This window comes from Excalfactoria chinensis, chromosome 10, assembly GCF_039878825.1.
Source record: "Excalfactoria chinensis isolate bCotChi1 chromosome 10, bCotChi1.hap2, whole genome shotgun sequence".
NCBI classification, from domain to species: domain Eukaryota; kingdom Metazoa; phylum Chordata; class Aves; order Galliformes; family Phasianidae; genus Excalfactoria; species Excalfactoria chinensis.
In genome coordinates this window covers 191,635-212,321 of record NC_092834.1, presented here as the reverse complement: position 1 = coordinate 212,321, position 20,687 = coordinate 191,635, and the positions used below count along the sequence as shown (strand labels likewise).

The 20,687-nt window shown below is 48.0% G+C and overlaps 2 protein-coding genes across 12 annotated transcripts in view; one reads left to right on the top strand and one right to left on the bottom strand.

Moving 5' to 3' along the window:
* Positions 1–13,345, top strand: part of PPIP5K1 (diphosphoinositol pentakisphosphate kinase 1) — a 41,644-nt gene extending 28,299 nt beyond the window's left edge. For 4 of the 8 annotated variants that reach the window (XM_072345156.1, XM_072345155.1, XM_072345154.1 and 1 more), the window contains 3 exons: positions 9,797–9,934; positions 10,386–10,499; positions 11,667–13,345. In XM_072345156.1, coding sequence (XP_072201257.1) covers positions 9,797–9,934; positions 10,386–10,499; positions 11,667–12,298 — 884 coding nt within the window. In that variant the 3' untranslated portion in view covers positions 12,299–13,345. Of the gene's footprint in view, positions 1–2,585; positions 2,649–5,053; positions 5,234–9,796; positions 9,935–10,385; positions 10,500–11,666 lie in introns of all 8 variants that reach the window. The other 4 variants (XM_072345148.1, XM_072345149.1, XM_072345153.1 and 1 more) reach the window with 2 other exon arrangements.
* A 1,539-nt stretch (positions 13,346–14,884) lies between these two features.
* The window catches only part of MAP1A (microtubule associated protein 1A), a 44,121-nt gene continuing 38,318 nt past the window's right edge, over positions 14,885–20,687 (bottom strand). For all 4 annotated transcript variants that reach the window (XM_072345144.1, XM_072345146.1, XM_072345145.1 and 1 more), the window contains 2 exons: positions 19,282–19,514; positions 14,885–18,375 (listed from right to left, as the gene is read on the bottom strand). In XM_072345144.1, coding sequence (XP_072201245.1) covers positions 18,220–18,375; positions 19,282–19,514 — 389 coding nt within the window. In that variant the 3' untranslated portion in view covers positions 14,885–18,219. The remainder of the gene's footprint in view (positions 18,376–19,281; positions 19,515–20,687) is intronic.

The following is a 20,687-nucleotide window of genomic DNA, read 5'->3' as shown; positions in this document are numbered from 1 at the left end:
GAGGCAATTACTGATCTCAGGGAAGACTGTCAAAGACTGCTTGTTCTGTACCCAGCTGGTACCAGGGCAGATTTCGTTCCGTCCTACCATTCCCTGGTGCAGTGCTGCCTTTCTCTGTCAGCTGTGCACAAGGAGCGTGCCTGCAATTGACTCCTTGCAGTCAAGGTCCAGAGCACGTTCCTGCTGTGCTAGCCTAAATTCCGTGTTCTATGTCCTGAGATGCAGCTGTAGACCCAAGTACTTAAAAATCAGACTGTCATGGTTACTTAACTAACATGTGACTAACACAGCCCAGAATTATTCATCTAGATGTTACATTTCACTTTTCGTATTTCTCGGTGTGTTACAGCGCCCTGTGCTACCAGTGCTCTACTGCAATCATCCTAACTGTGAGTGCAGAAGAAACACTAAGTCACAGCCTGGTGAGAAAGGCAGGGCCAGCCCAGGGGAGCTGAAGTTCATGCAATACATCTGGGTGACAGGAAGGGCTGGAGCCAGAATCCACCCCTTCCAGACCTCATTTAAGGGTTGGCAGCAGAGGTGAGGGTATCTCTCTGGAGATCCCTGTCTATCTGAGGCCTTCCAAACGTAAGCAGCTTTTTTTCTTTCATTTCTGTGTCCGTAGCTGCTGCGTTTGGGCTTGTCCTCATTTGCTGCAGCCAAAGACCTTGCCACCCTGCTATTATCACTGTACCTTCCATCACATTATAGCGTTACAGTGAAGAATTGGGAAATACAAGTAGGAGGCAGAAGAGCATTTATCTCCTGAAGGTAGTGTGGAATGTGAAGTAAGCCCTTGTCCTGGGCCTTTCCTTTTAAATGAGCACTAATGGAATGATAAACGTTGGCACTGAAGTCAAACACCACCAGAGCTGAGTGCAGTAGGTGACATGGCTACAGCAGACATTTGGACTACATTTGTATCAAGGCCTTTTTCTAAGATATCAGGCAAATGGTCTTTAAAAAGTCTCCAGATTTTGGAGCACATCTTTGCTGATATTTTTCATGGCTGTGATGCTTCAACATACAGCGCATGGCTTGTGGCACTTCATCAAAGACTTGCTCGAGTGAAATTAAGGTGGCCCTAATTTCTTAAGTCTTTTTGCTTGGCACTGGAAGAGGGATAAGGAATGCTTCATTGGAGGGTTGTGCCCCAAGCGTAGGTGGAAGGAAGGCCCTCTGGTGATGCTTTGAAGTTCAGTTGTCTGAATCCAGGGATCCAGTAGCCTATGTTGCAGCACCATCTAAACTGATGTTCTTGTGAAGGCAAAAAGGAGATTTGAGTGGGCTGATGGCAGCTACCATCCGTGTGACCGCAGCACCAGGGTTGGTACAGTTCTCAGAGGACACATGTAAAGAGCTTTGCCATCTATTTGTAGCTTAAAAAGGGGGGGGGGGGGGGGGGGAAACAAAAACCCACAATTTTTTTAAGGCTGCTACATTGCAAAGGAAGATTGAAGCAATTTTGAGAACTGATTTAGGTGTATTATATGGGTGAGTCAGTGGGTGTAAATAGAGAAGCACAGTGTTGCTTAATTAGTATGTGAATCTCCTCACCTCGATATACAGTGACAGGCATGTGTAAAGACCCTGTTGATCAGGTAGAATGAATGCATTAAATAGAAATGGCATCCTTAGGTCCTGAGTAGTAGTGAAAGGTATGATTGGATGAGTTCTCCCATCAGATCCCGCATACAGATGACCTGGTGCACAGCATTCTTTGCACAGTAACTGAGGCGTTTCCAGAGTGGGAATAAACTGAAGATTTTTTTGTTTGTTTGAGCATATGGAGACTAATCCACAAACTCATCTATTTGTGCCCCATTAGGTACATATTGCCTGTCCCTGCATTGATTGTGATGAGTGATTTCTGTGAGAACTTGGTCTGGTCTGACTCAGGAGAAGCCTGAGGATCAGTCTCGCAGGTGTATTCCAAAACCTCTTCTATACTGATATGCTTTGAACAGCAGAAGTGCAGAGAGATGTCTTCATGGATCTTCTGCTTGTTCCCTAATTACTTCATTGATTTAACTTTCAGTTTCATGAATAGCTCTGCTTAGCTCGCATTTAGAGGATTTTGAGCTGCATTTAGCAGTGCCGAGGCTGTTCAGTTCTGTGGAATAATCTTTTCTTTGGGCAGAGGTGAATCCTGAGGACTATAGCTCCAGGGTTTCAGGATACGTGGTGCTGCTGATTTCTTGGTACAACTTTGTGACTGAGTGTGGCCTCTTTGCATCTCTTGCTGAACCGAGTCTGGGTTGGTGTCAAGACGGCTGGAAGCGTGGTGGGAAGGTATGGGCTGCTGTCTGTGATGGAGGGAATGCCACTGACATCTTTGAAGAGCCAGGAGAGACACTGACAGGACAGTGCAAGGGAAGTGGGGAGCTGATGGTGTGTGAGGAACCCAAGAGCTTCCTTCAAATCTGCAGGCATAACATGCCTGGCGTACGGCAGCGGTGCCGATGGAGGTGTGCTAGGGGGATCCAGCAGGAGGCGCACCTGAAAGGGCAGAGGCGAGCACATGAAGCTTGGGGGTTTCTTAGGGGCAGGCTGTTAACTGAGATGATCTGTTTTTATTTCCTCAGAGCTCTTGTCTATGCCAGCCGTAAAACGATTTTCTGTGTCGTTTGCAAAGCATCCGACTAATGGTACGTTTGCTTCCTTGATTTGACGTTCCCTCACACTTCTAACCCCATATTCACGTTCAGTTCTCCTCTCTGCACATACTCTCAGCCTTCTTGTGGTTTTTTGCGTGTCTGTGTCCCTGGTGTCCATGCTTCACCTTCCCCCATTGTCTCCTTGTGACTGACTTGTTCATGCATCTGCTGTTACTGCTCAGTGGTTCCTATGCTGTTTGTGGGAGGTCTGTCAGACTGCATTTGTGTCCCAGGTGAATTATCAAGAGCAGTGACTGTGAATGGGATTCCTAAAGCAGCCTTTAAATCCACTGCTGATGTAAGGCCTTCTCTAGTTCTGCCTTGCAGGGGGTGGAGGTTGTTGGAAGAATGCCTTAGGATCTGAGGTGTGTGTGGGAATGCCTACTCCATATCCTAAGTGCACCAGCAACTTTGGTCTGAAACAAGAAGAGATCCTGGGAAAGTGCAGTCTGTGACAGGAGGGCGGGAGGTGCTAGCAGCATTCCTTAGCACAGCGGTCTTAGGAGGCTATGAAGCTACCAGTACTCCTACTTGCAGACTGGTTTGTTAGGTTGGCCCCTTGGTTGCTCCAAGCACGGCGGTGTTGGTGGGAGTGCAGATGTTTTCCTGGGAATGGCCTCTCCAGAATTTCCATCTGCTGTTGGTGCACTGCTTTGGCCCTTCCCAAACTAGGAGGACATCAGCAATATGCCACACAGTGTGACTTTACTGTCTTCACTCCTGTCATGCTGGTACCTATGACAAAGCTTGGTAAGGAAGGATGTCTGATAGTGCCTATGTTTATTCACCATCTGTGCTTCATAGTGCCAGTAACCTATCACTGGAACTGCGGGTCTCTTGAGGTTAAACTTTGTTGTAGCAGATTCCTTGAGCCACTATTTATTATCCAAGTCTTGCATAGAAGCTTTTCAAAACGTTTGTTTCATAGCATCGCTCCTACTCATAATTCATGCTCCTTCTAGTGAGACAATTTAGAACCAAAGCAGATCACAGAAAGATACTGGGTTAAGCATTGCTGTCCTATGCGATCAGGGCTGCTCCTGAAATCCTGTTCTTAATAAATATGGAGAACTTCTGCTCTGTGTGATCTGGAAGGTGAAAGAAGTCCAGAAGACTGTTATAAAGATTGTTCTGGGAAAGATGAAAGAGGAAGGAGCAGCTAAACGTGGCGTTATTTTTTCAGCTATCCAGAGGGAACCTACTTTGCTTGGTCTCGTTTTTCCCAGCGGGGCCGGCTGCTCAGTTTGCTTGTATGTCTGGGTGCCATCTGAGGAAATGTGTGCCAGCAGGATCTGTCATTCTATCTTGTCAACAGAACTTGTACCAAGCACCAGTCTGTCCTAAACCATAGTGTGAAGCAGCTGCCTCCCATAGAAGTATAATAAAGTGAAACTGAGCATCAGGTTTTTCCCAAGGACCCAGTGAATATTTCTAATGGCAGTGAGCTTCTTGGTCAAGAAAGCAGATGTCCAGCAGGTGTGAGCATAAAGTTTGGCGTAGATGTAGCACTGGTTTTAATAGCCACATGAGCCACTTACCCGAGGACACAGAAGTTATTCATAGCCCTAAATCTGGATATTTTTTTTTCTAAAGAGCTGCCTCTACTTGATGAGGTGGGATGGGTGAAAGAGAGCAGTGTCCAAGCACAGGATCAGGCCAGATGATTTATGACCTGATCTCATGAGTCTTGAGGCTGCACGAATAAAGGAGAAGACAGACCTGTGGATTAGGATCTTGTCTGCCATGTGATAGCAAGAACATCACAAAAGATTGCACAGGGCTCTCTTGAGAGTTTCAAGAAGGTACGTCAGCACTTCTTTTTTTCCACACGCACTAACAATATGTTCTCAGTCGAGCCGTGCTGTCCCCCAGCAATACCTCGCCCTGCCTCCAGTTGCTTGGTGTCAGGTCATTTGTTCTCCTACATCTGATGAAGTGAGAAGCTGCATTTGGATGCAGGACTCTGTGCTTTGTTGGCAGTCTGGATTTCTTGTCTCCGCTGGGAGGGTGAGTCTGGGACGATGTTCTGATGTTGCTGAACCCAAAATACACAGGACTTAGAGATCATCCTGGAATTTTTTCAGTTGTCTGACTTTCTCTTACAAAGATGAAACCTCGCCATTCAGCTCATGGAGGGACTGCCCACGTGCACTGTGTTTGGCAGAGGCTGGGTCAGGCGGGAGCCTGCCCTGCTGCCTTCTGATTTGGGGTATGTAGAACTGAGAGTATTGCTGCTCGTAGTGCGGGAGGGACTGGGCTGTGATGCGTGATGTGGGTCACCTCCTGTGCAGCAGTCCCGTTGCTGGCAGCTCCGTTTCCTACATCTCTACATTTTTTTTGTGTTTCTTAGCTGCACCTCCCCGCTCCTCTCACTCTTTATGGCCCCTTTCCTCCAGATGCGTTTGAGCACCACCACGTTGCCCAGTTGCTGCGCCGTTTTTCCTCTGACTATGCCACGAGCCGGAACATCTCCCTGGATGCCACTCTAGCCCATCACCTCCAGCAGTGCTCCTACCACCTGCGCCTCTTCAGGAGCTGGCTGATCTCAGGGCAGGATGACTTGGAGTGTCTTTACGGTACTGCACGCTGCAGCTGCCTTAGTCCCATGCTCATAGACCTGAGCAGGGACCAGTGTCTGCTTGAGAATGCAAAGTATGCTTTGCTTCTAAAAAAGGAAAGCCTTTCCCCTCACTGCATCCCTTACATCTCTGGATTGCTGCTGCAGCAAGGCGTGTGGGCTGTTGCACCGGCAGTTTTGTAGCCTTAGGAGCAGCCTTTCCAGGTGGAGCCAGTGCTCTTTGTGTAGCTCTAACTCTGCTCTTTCCATCCTGGGCAATTGTTCGTTGCCTTCTTCCTTTATCCAGGGTAAGCCAATAAGCTTTCTGCAAATGCTGTTTTCCTCCCAGCGTGGTGTCCTGCTGACGTGATGCACCTGCCCAGGTCTCAGTAGCGTGCTGCTTAGTGTCACCTTGTTGATGGAGGAACCAAAGGGTTGAGAGTGTGGAAGGAAAGAAGATTAAGGAGGCACTGTAGCTGATCACATGCAGAGTGAATGAACATGCAGTGGAAATTTATTTAGGGGAAGTGAGTGCTTATGGGACTGTGTTGTTTAGAGAGACCAAGTTAAGCTAGCGTAGATGCTGAGCTTCTGTGCGTCTGCATTGCATGGCATCTGTTTTACCTGTCAGGATGTTTGCAGCGTGTCACATGGGGGCAGGTAGGTGATTCCAGTATTGAATCTAGATGTTGTAAATCAGTGCTTCTTGAGTATTTGTCAGCCTCTGGCACAGGTGGGAAATCTGATGAGTAAATGATAAGTAATATAGGTCTCAGTGCTCCTAAGACAAGCAGGAGATTCCTCTCTGAGAGGGGCATCTGGCTAGGGGTGCACCATAAAACCTGCTCAGTGCATGTGGCTTGCTGAATGTGTGGTGTGATGCATGGAGTTCTTTCTTCATTCAGACCCGTATGTGGCAGAGGCAGACACAGCACAGCTTCTCAGGCAGTGATGCAACAGGATCAAACATTTTCAAAGCCTAGAAAAGAGAATTTTTTATATACAGCCTATTTATTCTTGATACAGCCCTTCCTGTCAAGTAGGCAGCTTGGAGATGGCAGTTGCTTTTCATCTATAATTAGGACAATCCTTGGTCTCTTAGCAACAAATACTAAAGAGGATCAAAACTGCTTCAAGGGATGAGATACTGGAGCAAAGCAGACCGCTCCAAAGCCACAGCTGAGCTTCTTCTGCTGCAGATCTCAGCCTTCCCACGTGAGCTCCAGTGGAGACAGGAAATGAGTTCAGCACTTTAGGCAAATAAGCTCAAAATATTGCAGTGTGATGCTGGGTTGTGCCACCTATTCTAATGTAGCCGAGCTGATGAGCTCTGTGCATCATCATAGTAGGTTTCCTATGTGGAAATCAGGTGTCTGCACTCAGTAAGTTCTTTCCCCCTCTCCCCCACCCCCTTAGTTTGACTGCCATTCAGACCACAGTCAGTTAGTGTCTTTGGAACCCCTGCTGGTGTCCTTCTTAGACATGTATCTCCTGTCTTTGTAGATAAAAGTCCGAATTCTCATTTGTAAAACAACATACACCCCTTCCCTCCTCTCTTCTCTTTCTTGGCTCTCAGGTATACTTCTACCTAACCAAAGAAAAGAAGGAAAAGACAGAAACAAGGAGATAAAAGTATGTGCTTGGCATCCATAGCTGGAAGGATCAACAGTGAAGCCTTGAAGTGATCCTTTGGGGAATCTGTGCTCATCTAGTTTGGGAAAGGAAAGTAGTGAAGTGCATTCATGTTGGTAATGAATAGCGCTGATAATAATGGCAAGGGTCAGCTGTGAGGAGGAAACACAAGGAGCATGGGACAGTGAGCAACTGGGCAGTAAGACAGCAGGTGATGCTCAGTGTAAATCCATGCTGGGTAACATGAGGAAACTGCTCCATTTTCATGTAGAGCTGACCATCAGCACTGGGAAAAGGCAGACATCTGCAGTCTGGGAAGGGTGGTTTCGGTGGTGATGTGAGTGGCCTGGAGAGGAGGGGTGGGGATCTGCAGTTCAGCCTCTGCTTCAGCATGAGAACTGGGATGTTTCTAACAGACCAAGTAGGAGGCAGCATCAAATAGGAGTGAATTAACAAACCAACAGAGTGAAACTCCTTGTAACTCTACATGGGGTGTTAAAAGTGCAACTGAGCTTAAGTGGAGACCGGAGAATGTCATGAAAAAGCTGCATCATGTTCAGAGCAGTTCTGAGCTGTAAGGTCACTGCAGGCCTGGGGAAGGAGTCACCACGTGCTGTCTGGTCTTGTAGCCCGTTGTGAACATACACTGTGGGCAGGGAGCAGCTGACCAGAACAGACCTTCAGGCTGACTGTGCAGACTTAAATTTAGAAGGGCTCGCTAGCAGAAGTCCTAGTTCATGTGCATATTATGTACACATATATAAACACCTACGGGTATACACATGGCATATGGAGCTCTCCCAGCAAAGTATGGCTCAACTGACCAAGCATGTTGGAGTGGAACTTGCTGAGTGTGCTTTCTCCCATACCCTTCAGAATCTGTACTGAGACTGGGACAGGTGTTTCTTTGCTCCAGAGGAGCTGACATACAGAGCTTTGGCATGCAGAACTTTGGGGATGTATCAGTAGTGCAACCTCTCAACGCCAGCGCAGAGCTCACCAGCAGATAGCTGTGTAGTAACTTGGTAACTGCTGCCCATGAAAACATGTATGCTAATGTTCAGAGCTCTCACGTAAAAGTATAATACACAAAAACAGTTTATTTGGGCCAAAAAGACTTCTCACCTGAGCCTTCCTTGGCCTCTATCTATCAGCAGTGTTGTTGGTGTCACACCTGCCTTTGACACTGGATCTTTGATTTCTTCTCTTTATGAGGGGTTTGCCCATGCACATCCCTGTCAGTGCCTCCGGCGTATCTTGTAACAACATTGCTTTGCCCTATGTTGTATTTAAACTACTTTCCATTTTCTTTGGGGGTCTTGATAGCTGAGTCAACTTTGGTCTCTGCGAAGGCAGATTCTGTTGTGAGCTGACCTCTATGCTCTTGCAAGGCCATCTCCAGTCTGCTGGTCTTTAAAGTCTTTACCTCACTGCTTTCCTTTAGCTTTGCCTCTCAGAGTGCCTGTGCGAAAATAATGAATAAACACTCTTCTTTATTCAGGAAGGACATTTCAGCAAGAGAAAGAAGAACGTGGTGTTTTTTTTTCTGTCTTACATTCCTAGCCAAAGATTTATTATCCTTCATGTCTCGAATTAATGTTCATAGGCACTTTGTGGCATAGGTAACCACTCTGGGTTACTGGAGGGTTCTTCATCTCCAGTGGCTGTTCTGGTAGTGGATGCAAGCAGCAGTGCAAACTGGTGATGTTCTGGTCTGTAGCCTCCTTGAATGGCATGTAGTCACTCTAAATACCATCTGCTGGCTCAGGTTCCTTGCCTCTTGCAGAGCTGGGTTAGATGAGTGCATTGGGGCAGAGATTATCTGATGAAATCTGGAGGTGACCGAAGGACTGGACCAATGAGATATGTAGCAGATAATCTGGGTGCTCCAGGTTCTCTCCTTTGTAGGTGCAGGGACTAATTTTAGCCTGTCAGTGTGCTGAGCAGCAGTTTTGCTGTGTGCATCAAGAGCCAATTCACTTTTTTGCATTTCACAGTAATTTTTCTTACCTGTAGGATCAGATCCAATTTCTTTCCTTTTTTTATTATTTTTTCTGAACTCCTCAGAGGGAGCTGAGGGCGCACAGAACGGGAAGCCTGGGCTAAAGGAGTTTAGAGATCTTTGAACATGAGAAGCAGAGCAGAAGGAGCCTTACTTCTGCATGCCCAGCGACTCTTGTTTCTTCCTTGCTCCTCTGACAGTTTCAGGCTGGCGTGGTGCCACAGAGTGCTACCAGGAAGTTTGGATGAAAGATGCTTTGCTGTAATACTCCGCTGACTCGATAGCACAGAATTTATTGTGGGTGGTTGTGATGCAGCTTAGCTCTCAGCAAGAGTCTGTTAGACGTTGACATGACTTCTACTAATTCAGGGTTTGCTGATAATGAAGTCTTCTTTGGGGACACGTGATTCAAACAGTTGTCTGGGGAGGGGCCTATCAGGTGTTCACTGCAGGGTGTGCTGGGAGGGAGGGAGGTTCTTTTCCCACTCTTTGCAAAGGCAGCAGTGCACCATCACTGATGGATGGGTGGAGGGCGGACTGTGCCTCAGGTTGGAGCGTTGCTGATGGTGGGAGTCTTTTCTTGGAGATTCTGCTGACTTCACTCAGGGTTTTTTTAGCTTCTGTAAACTGCAGAACTACACCAGGTTTCCCCTCTTAACCAGATAGTTTAGCAAAAGAGAAGCAGGCATTGCAGCAGACCTTGCTGCTGCTACATGTTTCCTTCTCCTCCTCCTTTCGCGTATGCCTGGATGCTTGCTTTCAGGTCTGTAACTGCATGTGATTGCCTAATGGTGATTCGGTGATTTTCTTGGCCTAGAAAAGGTGACCTTAGTCCTGAGTGTGGTGGCTGTTGTTTGGTTCTCAGACTGCCTAGCTCCTTAAGCCGTGAGTGGTCCTGCACAGATTTAGATTGCTGTTTATTCATTTTCTGATTGGGTTTCTTTCCAGGTTTTGAAGGCTGTTCCATGGTTCCCACCATTTATCCCCTGGAGACCCTGCACAACTCCCTCTCTTTGCGGCAGGTCAATGAGTTCCTGACGGCTGTGTGCAGGAGTTGCAGTGAATCACACGTTCAGTCTACTGCAGGTACTGATGAGGTGGGCTCATCTCTGGGTAGGGCAGAGCAGACCCAAAGCAAGCAGTTAAGGACTATTGGCCTTTTACAGTGTGGGGACAGACTGAGCAATAAGCACATTCACTGATGTCTGTCCCAGAGCGTTCTAGTGCTGCAGTCAGCTGTGGGATTCAGCTCAGAGTCATCCAAGGCCACACGTGTGAGGGAAGAGTGGTTGGCCGGGTCTGTCTGCTGCTGGTTGGCACAGTGATGTGGATACAAACTCCAGCTTGGGAAATCTGAGGCTTAGGTTCCCAGGGGCTGGGGGCGGTCACAGCTCTGTATGTGCACTCTTAAACTCTTTCCTGAGTGCCTGTTAGTCATTGCTGAAGAATGTAGACTCTGATTTGATCCATTGTGGCCGTTCTGTTTTCTCTCTGCCTGAATGTTATTGACCTGTGTGTTTGTTTTTTTTTCTTGGAGCTTTGTTTGATTCAATGATTGGCAGCCAGATACCAGGGGACCCCTTTATGTCTCAGCGAATTCTGTCATCGTCCTCTTTCCCATTGCGCCAGCGGTCGGATAAGCCCCCTTGGTGTGAGTGTGCTCTCTTCTTGATTAGGGGTGAATATGGTGGAGAAGGAGGGGAGAAGAGGCTAGAATGGTAGAAGCCAAGTATTGGTTTTATGCTTTGCCATCGATGGAACAGAATCAGAATGGGGAAGTAAGAAAGAGGAAAATAAGTCATATGCCCTGTTAGAAAGCTCCCAGAGTATGATGGAATAGGGGCTATTTATAGTACTGTATATTACAGGGAAATCCCTTGTTGGATGGATATTGTCTCTCCAGGTGTCCTCTGCTGAGTGCCACAGGACATGGAGAGCCTGCATGCACTTCATTTTCATCTCAAGTTCTGCGCTCCTCCGTGACACAGTGTCAGCATGAGGAAGCACCTTCCTTACCCCACCAGCCACATACATGCCACACTCAGAGCTCCATATAGGATAGCCTACCATTTAACTCCTCACCTAACTCCTTGCTTGTCATGGTCTCTGCAGAAGTGGTGACTATAGTTTGTCCCCTTTGCTGACCAGACTACATCTTGAAGGGGAAAGACTCATCAAAAAGTTTAACAGCCTTAACACAAGTCAGTGTAGCCAGTGAAAGGGCAGATCTGTTCTTCTCCTGGCTGTTTGCTCCTTTTGCCCGGAGTCCTGTTTGCTGAGCTGTCCCTGAGGTCAAGGAACTGATCTGGCCAACAACGATTGTTTAATCCTCCCCCTTTTATTGGACTAGGTATAATCTAAATCGTTCTCCAGTTTCACTCACTGTAGGCAAGAACAGTCACTGGTGGAGAAATAATATTTCTTCTTCCAGAGGCAGCTGTAGTTCAGCATTCAGGGACTGTGTATGTCAGGATGCAGGGGGAGTGAGGCTGAAGATGAGTGTCCCGTAATAATGAGGAAATGAAGAAACGGCTTTTCCACTCAGTACCCAACGTGAAGATTCATGTTGCTCTGTAACTTCAGTGTAGCACTATATAACAAGATGCAAGTGTGGATTTTGTGCTTGTGTTTTCATCAGCTGAACTGCTGCCAGAAGCACACCTAATAGCAGCTGCAAGCCCCTGCCAGGGTGCATGGCACGTAGGTGACCCTCACCCATTTCTTGTAGAGCTGTGGGATGGTAACAGCTTGGGTTTGCTCAGGCTTTGGGCTAGGGAGGTATCAGCTAAACGTTTAAGATTTTTCCTCCTCTTTGCAGACAGCAGTGGCCCTTCCAGTACTGTCTCCAGCGCAGGCCCATCCTCTCCGACCTCTTTGGACAGCTGCACTCGTTTCAACTTCGCTGAGAAACTTTCCATCAGTCCCCCCAAAAACGAGGAGCAGCTGAGTAGCCAGTCCCCTGAACAGGGAGAGAGGCAGCCTGATAGTGGAGGGCTTGGTGGCAAGGTGGGCATGTCTGAGTTGCCTGTGACAGAGCCCAGTGCCCCAGAGACACTGGCCTGCAGCAAGGAGAACTCTAACCCAGAGGAAAAAAGTATGGTGGAGCTGGAAGAAGATTCAGCTGAGGAAATGTCAGATCCAATTAACACAGGGAAACCAAAGAGTGGTGCAGAGTCTGAGGTGAGGCCAGCTGGGGAGACAGTGAAGCCAGGTGAGGAGGATTTAGGGGTAATTACCAGCCTGGATCAATCGGGACTGGCCAAGAACATCTTGGTGCCCTGTGAAGAGGAGCTTCTGGGAGAGGTGTTAGACCCAGAGCATGAGGGTGAGGAACCATTTGTGGGGCACAGTGCTCTGTCAGACCAGCTTCTGTCCGGTCAGCTGTGTTGGAAGCAACCACTGCCTCTTGAGACAAGTACGGAGGAGCTGCAGGAGGATCAGCAGAACTAGCAGCTCACTGGACAGCACAGTGCAAGCGCTTCTAGCCTGGAGGCAACCAACTTCCTGCACAGCACTTCATGCAGATGGTTGTCCGTGGAGCAAACCATGTCCCAACTTCATAGGACTCCAAGCTGTGGAAGCGTCTGTTCTGCTCCTACATAACTCTTTGTCATCTAGCAAGAGACAGTACTCTGCCTACCATGTTAAACAAACAGCAAATGCACCTCCATCGAGCAGGGTTGTGGCATTGTGTTGGTTCAGCATCTCCCCAGGACTGTATGCTCACTGGGACAGCAGAGGATTGGTAGAGCTGAGGCTTTTGGAGTGGTGAGTCCAGAGGGACAAATGCTCCCTGGTGATTAGTAGGCCCATAGGCTTCAGGGAAGGCATTCTGGGTTCAAAGTGATCGGGTTCTTCACAACCATCAGCCTCCTCTCTGTTCCTTCCTTCTCCTGATTCCCACCGCTGGCTGCCAAAAGCTGATCCAGAGCGGCAGTAGTGGGAAGAGCAGGAAAAGGAGAAAGCATTCTGAGTGAGTTTGAGAAGCAGAGTAGTGAGAAGAACAGGTTCAAGGCCGCTTCTTGCAAGAAAACCTCTCTCTGGAGTGGACTTGAATGTTTTCCTGCTGGGCTGGCTGGAGCCAGGGATCCAGCCAGAGAGAGGTGTGCAGGGAGGATCTCACGGGTTTTTCTAGTTCCCAAGAGTCATGTGAGGTAAAGCTTTGAACTCTTGGTGACAGAAATTAAGATAAAGTGCTATTTGAGCAAATCGGGATTATTAGAAACCAATAAGGAGAAAAACTTTATTCTATATAAAATGAGAGATATTTAATACTTATTTATGTAAATGAGTTGTGAGCACAAGCCTGAGGGCAACGTTGACAGGTGTCCCTGCCACATCCAAAGTGCAGGACAGGGCTGTGCCTCTTGCGCCTCCTGTATTTATGGACAAGTCTGTGTGTTTGTCTGTAGCTACGATATATGTTTCTGTGAAGCTCTGCCCAAAGATCTCTGTGCTGTGTTGTGATGTGTGTTCACAGTAAACCTCTGCTGTGGGTCTGGTGTCTGTCTTTGCTGATTTGTGCAGCAGTGTGCATGTGCCAGAGCTTGCTGATGCTCAGGGCAGCAAACCTTGCTTGTTCTTGGCCATTTTGGAGGAAGAAGAAACTGTGGTTAAAACAAGCCACCACTGAAGTGAGTGCACACGCATGGGGCTTTGCTTGAGAAAGTCAGATGCTTCTTTTCATTCTTCTTGTTTGAAGAATTGATTGTATGGGGGAAGAGGTCCTGGCTGCCCAGGACCCGTGGTGGTTTGCTGTGGAGTGAAGACCTTGGGGCGGAGTTTGGTTCCTCTCACCTGGTCCAAACCTTCTCATTGGTTCCAAGGCACCCTGCGTAATTTTTCCTCATGCCCAACAACTCTACCTTTCAGTTTGGGCGTTTCAGGTGATGTTCATTTGTACTTGTGGGTCTTGCAGTGGGTCTTACAGTGGCTTTGAGTGCAGTGCTGCACCAGGAGGAAACTGATGCCCTTTCTGCAGGGCTTTGTGATGGAAGTCCTGCCATGTGCTCATGGAAGAGCTTCTGACATTTATCGGCAGTGTGGTACTCAGGTTTGGATGAGCAGCTTCTCTGGCCTGTGCCTATGAGGGCTGAGGTTGCTAGGCTTTGGTGTGCCCTGGTCCTGAGAGTTGGTCATGGGAAAGCTGGAGGTGGAGTAGCTCTCCGTATCCTTCTCAGGGCCCTCAGGCAATGTCTGTGTACTGCTTCTGCAATTCTGCCCTGCTGTGACCCTCCTCTCAGGCTTACAAAGGACCAAGCCAATGCCACCAGCTGCTGAGCTCTGTGTCACGCTGCACAAATGGTGGTGTACTCCCCTCCCACTGCAGCCTCTTCTGTGGGCTGCAGCCCCATCCCTGCCTTCTTTTTGCTCTGCATTCATCAATGCAGTGTTTCCTCCAGGGTGTCCAGGCAGCAAAGGAGCTGAGCTGGTGGCATCAGCCCAGCCTGGCTGCAGCTGGGCACAGTAGGAGCAAGTGACTGCTGCCCTCATTTTCAGCTGAGAAGCAGAAGAAGCCCAAATGAATGACGTTCCCTTCAGAGGAGCTTGTGAAGCAGGACAGAGGCCTGCTGCTGCCATAGGGATGGGCCTCGTGATGCTCCATCAGTGCAGTGTGGAGGCTTTGCAGCATGCCCTGCCCAACGGCTGGCTCCAGGCTGGGCACTCCCGGCTGTGCTTCCCACACTCTCAGGATATTTCCAGTTCCAGGGGTGCCAGCCGTGCCAGGCAGAGCAGCCGTCCCTGAGGGTCACTGGTTCAGCAGGGGGCTGCAGTGCAGCTCTGCAAGGCAGTGCCCACTGCAGTGGCTGCACACACGGCTATGCCTGCAGGCCCTCAGCCTGCTGTGAGGGGCAGGAGTTGGATTTGGGACTGCAGCAATGAGCAGCCCTCCCCAGGAGGCAGATCTGCCTCAGTGTGGGCATCCTTCCCACAGGGCTGAGGGCTGGGCTGCAGCGGCAGCTGTGGGGAAGCAGTGTTGCACACCCCTGCCCACACCGTGCACACTTAAAGAATGGTTTGAAACAGCTGCAGGTGTTCTTGTTCGCAATTAATGTGGCTTTATTATTAATGTGTTGGGCTCCTCTCTTGACAGTAGTTAGTTACAGAGTGTTTCACATGGAAATGGGCAAAAGGACAGAGGTTGAGGAACTAAATTCAAATAGAAATATGATGCTGAAGAAAAGAATCAGGGCTCTGTTTTTAAAACATTTAGCATAGAAGCTGGGAGCACAAGTTGCCATTTCAATACAGTTAAGACGTTCACTTTTTTTTTTTTTAATTATAGGTTTAAAATAGTATTTTATACCTATTACATACAGGAAGATTACGTGTTGTTGCCCACATGCAGAAACAAGCAAAAGCAGAGTTTAACTGTTTCTCTCTATAGTGTTGTATTACCTCTGGCTCTGGGTTGGTTCTGCTGGCTCCTGCAGGCTGAGCAGAGTCCGACGCTTTATAAATTGGAATTTATACAATTCTTCTTCCCTGTAGTTTCAGAAGATCTCAAGGGAGGGAGAGAAACTGAAGGCAGAAGAGACTGCCACAAAAGTCTAAAAAAAACTGTGGAGTCTCGAGGACACAGAAGTGAACTGGGGAAAGGTTGAGCAGTCCGAGCAGCACAGCTGCAGCGTGCAAGAGCACAGCGTGCAGAGGGCGAGTGCTTGCACTGAAACACGTGCCAACAGCTGCACTCCTGTGGGGAGGATGCAGGCACCTTGCAGAGCCTCACTGTTACTGCTGCTTAGTCAGAATTACTTCAAGTTTAAAACTGAGAAACATTCATGTGTGGGTCTATCTATAAAGTTAGTGCATTAGCTTTTCTGCCTAGCCATGCTGAGGGATCCAAGGACCCAGTCAATGAAGATGTCACGTTTGTTTCTCTGGCTACCTGGCACTGGATGTTTGGCGTTTTATTCCTGCAGCTGGCTGCCATCCAGCCCCATTGACAAGTGAACCAGGATTTCCCTAAAGCACTGAAGGCAAAACCCCAGAGCAGAGCTGGGAGAAGCAAAAGCAGGTCTGTTACCGCCTACAATTGCTTGCTGTACCTGACATTCATAGAAAATAATCCCACTGGGTTGCAGAGAATGACATTTATTCTGGCAGACACACTGCGACTCCATGGTTAACATGAATACAGTGCAGGGATTTCAGAAATCCCCAAGTAAGCTCCCACACTCCTACCAGGGAGTGTGTTAAAAGGGCTGGCTGCCCTGGGGAGATGCTGCTAGCCTCGGGCTTTGTCCTGCAGCTGCTGGGTTTTAGACACAGTCTTGCAGGCTGCAAGCAGAGATCCCTTTTGTTGCCAGCAAATACTCTGCCCGTTCCTCTGTAGTCTTCTTGTTGCTGTTCTTTAAGTTGCAGCATCTAAGTGTTTGTACTGAGAAACCTCTGAACTGACACCAAGAGCACATAGTGTCAAGTTTACATGTATAAATCAAAATAGTAAATCCAAACAAAAAGCAGCTTAAGAACAAAAAATAAATACATAAATTAAATGCAAAATAAACCCTTTCCTTAGGAGCTCCATTTTAGTTCTAGGAGAATATTTCTAAGCAGCATTTTCTTTGTGTCAGCTGCTAGAAAACACTAGCATAGAAACTGAAGAGTCCTAGGCAAGTACAGCCCATCGTCCTGGGATGCTTACTGTGGAATCAGACCTCGGCTCGGGGCCAAGCACAGCGGGTGATGCAGCAGATGGAAATACTTGTATGCCAAGCCTTGCAACAGCGCTTCCTATCTCATCTCTCCTTTGCCAAAGGAGTGCAACCTACTGCCGTTCATTTTGTCTTACAGAAAGTTGAAGTCATCCCTGTGATAAGATGGTCCAGGTTTTGGCAAAGGCTTCCTACTGCTGCTGACACAGTGCACCTGAGCACCAGCACTCTCAGAGCTGCTCTCCCTGCAGGGGCAGCCCCACAGCTGGAATAGGCTTGCGTGCCAGGGAGGTTCTGGGTTCAGCAGCAATGGTGCGCTCAGAGCACACAGCTACATTTCTTGCCAGGACAGCCATAAAGCGAGGACACAACAGCTGCCACCTGCAACCATAAGTAGTTCCTCTGTGCTGGCAACACATGTACATCCCTGACACAGGTATGGAGAAGCTGTGAGCTAACACAGTCACTGATCTACTTCAACAAAGTGTTTTTGGGAAGAGTTCTTCCTCCTCATCCCATAGGTTCTAGTCTCCAAATCCTGAGCACGCTTTTCTGTGGAGGCAGTTTAGGAAACAATAGCTTGAACACAGCTAAGAATCTGGGCTGTTGGCATACATGTAGCAAAGAAGCTGCTGTTGCTTGCAGAACTGGCCCACATCAGCTCTACTGGCCAGACACTAGCATCTCAGTATGGCATGCGAGCTTCTCAACTGCCTCACTGCGCTCCTCAGCAAAACCTTTGGTTTACAGTGACAGGAAGGTTTCTCAAATATCATAGGCCAACAGAGGCCAGGTTGTTGCAGCCCTTCTGCTTTAGAATCGGCTGTAGTTGTGCGTTTAGATTCTCTGACGTGTGACTGTTCAGGCAGTGGCCCCTCTGTGCCTCTTGCTGTCACACTGTCGCTGTGCAGGAGCAGGTTAGCCACTTGGTGTGCAAAACTCAAGTTAACAGGTTAGGAATGTGCTCTTAGCAGCGAAGAGCAACAGGCTGAGCTTTCTCCTCTCAAACCAACATGTCATTCAGTACAGCTCCCTGAGCACAGAGCCAGCATTGCAGGAGCCTGCAAGCACATATCTGGGACAGAAGCCTGCAGAAGTGGCCAGCAGTGGCCCTGTCCAGTTGGAGTACAAATCCCCTCACCCAGAGCACCACCTGTATGCTCAGGATGGGAGATGGAAGAATGCCCTTCACTGTCACACTCTGATTGGAAAGTCTGACCTTCCCTCATCATCTCAGTCCGTTTGCTTTGCAAATTAGTTTTCTTCTCTATCCCCCTGCCCGCCACACACCGTCAACATGCAGCAGCAGCAGCAGCATTTTAGCCCTCACCAGAAAGACAAGGGTCATGGTGCTACAAATTAAATGGCAAGGCAGCCAGGAAGAGAGTGGAACAAGCTCTCATAGCAGCAAGGCAGCCAAGATAGTCTACAGAAACTGTACAGGCGGCAGAATAAAGCAGGGAAAGCGGAAGCACCCCTGGCCTGCAACTGCTCTTGCACAAAACCTTAGCTCAGTCCAGAATATTACAGAGCCCTGCACTTCTTTCTCACGGCATCCAGTGCTGAGCTAGATGGGTACCCGATTGCCTGACAAATGGGAACCATGTAAAGGATTAAACCAGAGAAGACCTGGACTGTGATTAGATGGTGTCTCTGATGTTGCATCGGTGATTGGAGAGTCAATGAATGAACGTAAAGTGGGGCTGGGGGGAGTTAGAATTCAATCTTACAGGCTGGGAAAGATTCGTCCTGCATCACAACAGTGCTGCTGCTTGCCAGTACCATGATGTTTAGCTCCTGCTGTTTCTCATGTGTCTGCTGGTACCATTCTCGTGTCACCTCAGTATCGTGTGTTGGGATCAGCGTCACCTGGGGAATAAAGAAGCAGGCGTGATTATCTGAGAATAACTGCAAGTCATAAACAGTGCCCATAAAAAGGCTAAAATTTATCATTAATTTTGGAACACTGTCCCCTTGGTACTGCTTGTTCTACTTAATGTCTTTCAGATGACAGATTCTCTAAGGCAGAGCTGCTGCTTTATTTTATGCAGTACTAGAACAACAGGGCTCCGAGTTGGCTGCAATCTGGCAGTACTTCCACAGTAACGCTGAAAACGGCTACAGTCCAGGGAAGAGCATCAATGGTGCTCCAAAAACAGAAAGATTCCTCAGTGTGCGAAGGGACAGTGCTGAATGTGACTGTTATTGGGCTGATACTAGGCTTTGTGTACCTCCTGACCCAGCGTGCAGCCTCCAGGACTCTGAAATCTAAAGCTGCTTCATCTGACAGAGCATACACACTTCCCTGTTTCTGTCTTCAGAAACAGTGTCCACCCTGGATCTCCTGCAAACCTGATGACGTAGGAAACATGACTAAGAATATATATATATATTTTTTTTAATCACTAATAAAAGTTAGCATCTGTCACTAGTGAAGTCCTTGAGCAAGAAGGGCTAGCAACAAGTGCCATAGGACACTGTGATGAAATGTAGGCTGCAATGCTGCTTGTTTTCACTAGCAGATATGCTCATCTTGGAGCAGATGAGCAGGCACACGTGATCTTTGAATGCCTCCTCAGAAGAATGTGGAATGGAGGACGCACCTGATTCCACTCACATCATTCTGAGTGTGTCCTCCTCCTCTTAAGTACACTCTACTAACTCTGCAGAGCAATGCATGTCCAGTAACATTTCTATCCTCTTAGAATACTTCCTCTGAGTGCGTTTGTGACACATGGAGAATCACATACATTATTTGGCAGTCCTGTGACCTACCTGCAGGTTCTCCCCCCACTGAGACTTCCCTTCCAGGAGTGCATCCAACACTGCACGGCTTGGTTCTCCATTGGCCGCATCATTCCCACTCACGACATAGTATGACGCTCGAACCCGTTTGAAGAACTCTGGATCTGTGTTCTTTCCGCTGCAGTGGTTGGGGATGTATGCCAAGTCCACATAGACAGGTGGCCCCGTGGGCACAGGCAAACTGCTTTTGGGACTATTGGAAGCTTTGGAAAAAAGAAAGCGGAGGCTATTAAAATCCTTGTGGAATGAATAAACACAGATTCACACTGAAGTACGTGGGTTTCAGAAAGGTTTTTTTCCCTGCAGTCTGGATTTATCCAGGCTCAAAAATGATCTGGGTGGATTTCTGAGCCAGTACTGGAAGGAAATGTAGGGGAAGGGAGTTCTGCTGTTCTTTGAGGATGGACCGGAAGGTTTTAGGCTCTGAACTATTTCCTCAAGAAGGGAATCAAAAGTTCCATTATTAGCTTTTGCAGAGTTGTTATCCCTATCAATACTCAGTTCTAGCTTATTTCTTTTTGTTTAATAACCTACTTTTGCTGAAGAAACCTGCTCTGTGACCTCTGTATGCCTTTCTATCTGAGGGTACTGCACTGGGTTTTCTGGAAGTTCCACGCTGGCTTTCTGCCATCCATAAGAATCACTGCTGTTCCTTGGACTCTAATGCTCTTTCCTAGCAACACTGCTGCTACTTTTCTACATCTTAATTTGCTGCTTTTTATATTTATGAGGTGGGAGATGGTCAAACAAGTTATTACACTCAGCGGTACATATACATTATATAGATACAAGTCATGGAAGGACCGTCCCTTCGCTCCCTCTACACTTTCTGTGGAATCACAAAGGCCTCTGCCCTCTGCTCCCCATTCTGAACACTTCATTCTGTGAGCATAAAGCTACCAACACGATCCTGTACATCTCACTGTGCTGCGGCACAAACAAATCCCCTCCTGTCACAGCCACTGACATCTATTCCTCATCCTAAATTTAGAGTTGGGCAACCAAAAGCACTGCTCCAAGCACAAAAATCCTGTATATTTTAAGCTTCCCTTCAGGCTTACGTACCCAGGCACTGCATCTTTACCTTTCTTTCTGCACAGTGCCTTTAAGACATGGCTGTTCTGTAAAGACACTGCTCATATCCTGCTGTAGGCTCCCTGTTGGACCATGCTTCTGTGTCAGTTATTCACGAAAGTCAGTGTTCAGCACCTCCTCAAGTCACATTCCCTTACAGAGCCCTGCAACCACTTTAGTTCTTTACCCACTACTTTCCTCTGACTGCCCACCGCACTGACTCCTTGTCTGCTTGGCGTGTCCACCCCCTTGCTGTCAGTGATGCCATCTGTCAATGACACAAGTTTTTCTCACCTGACGTA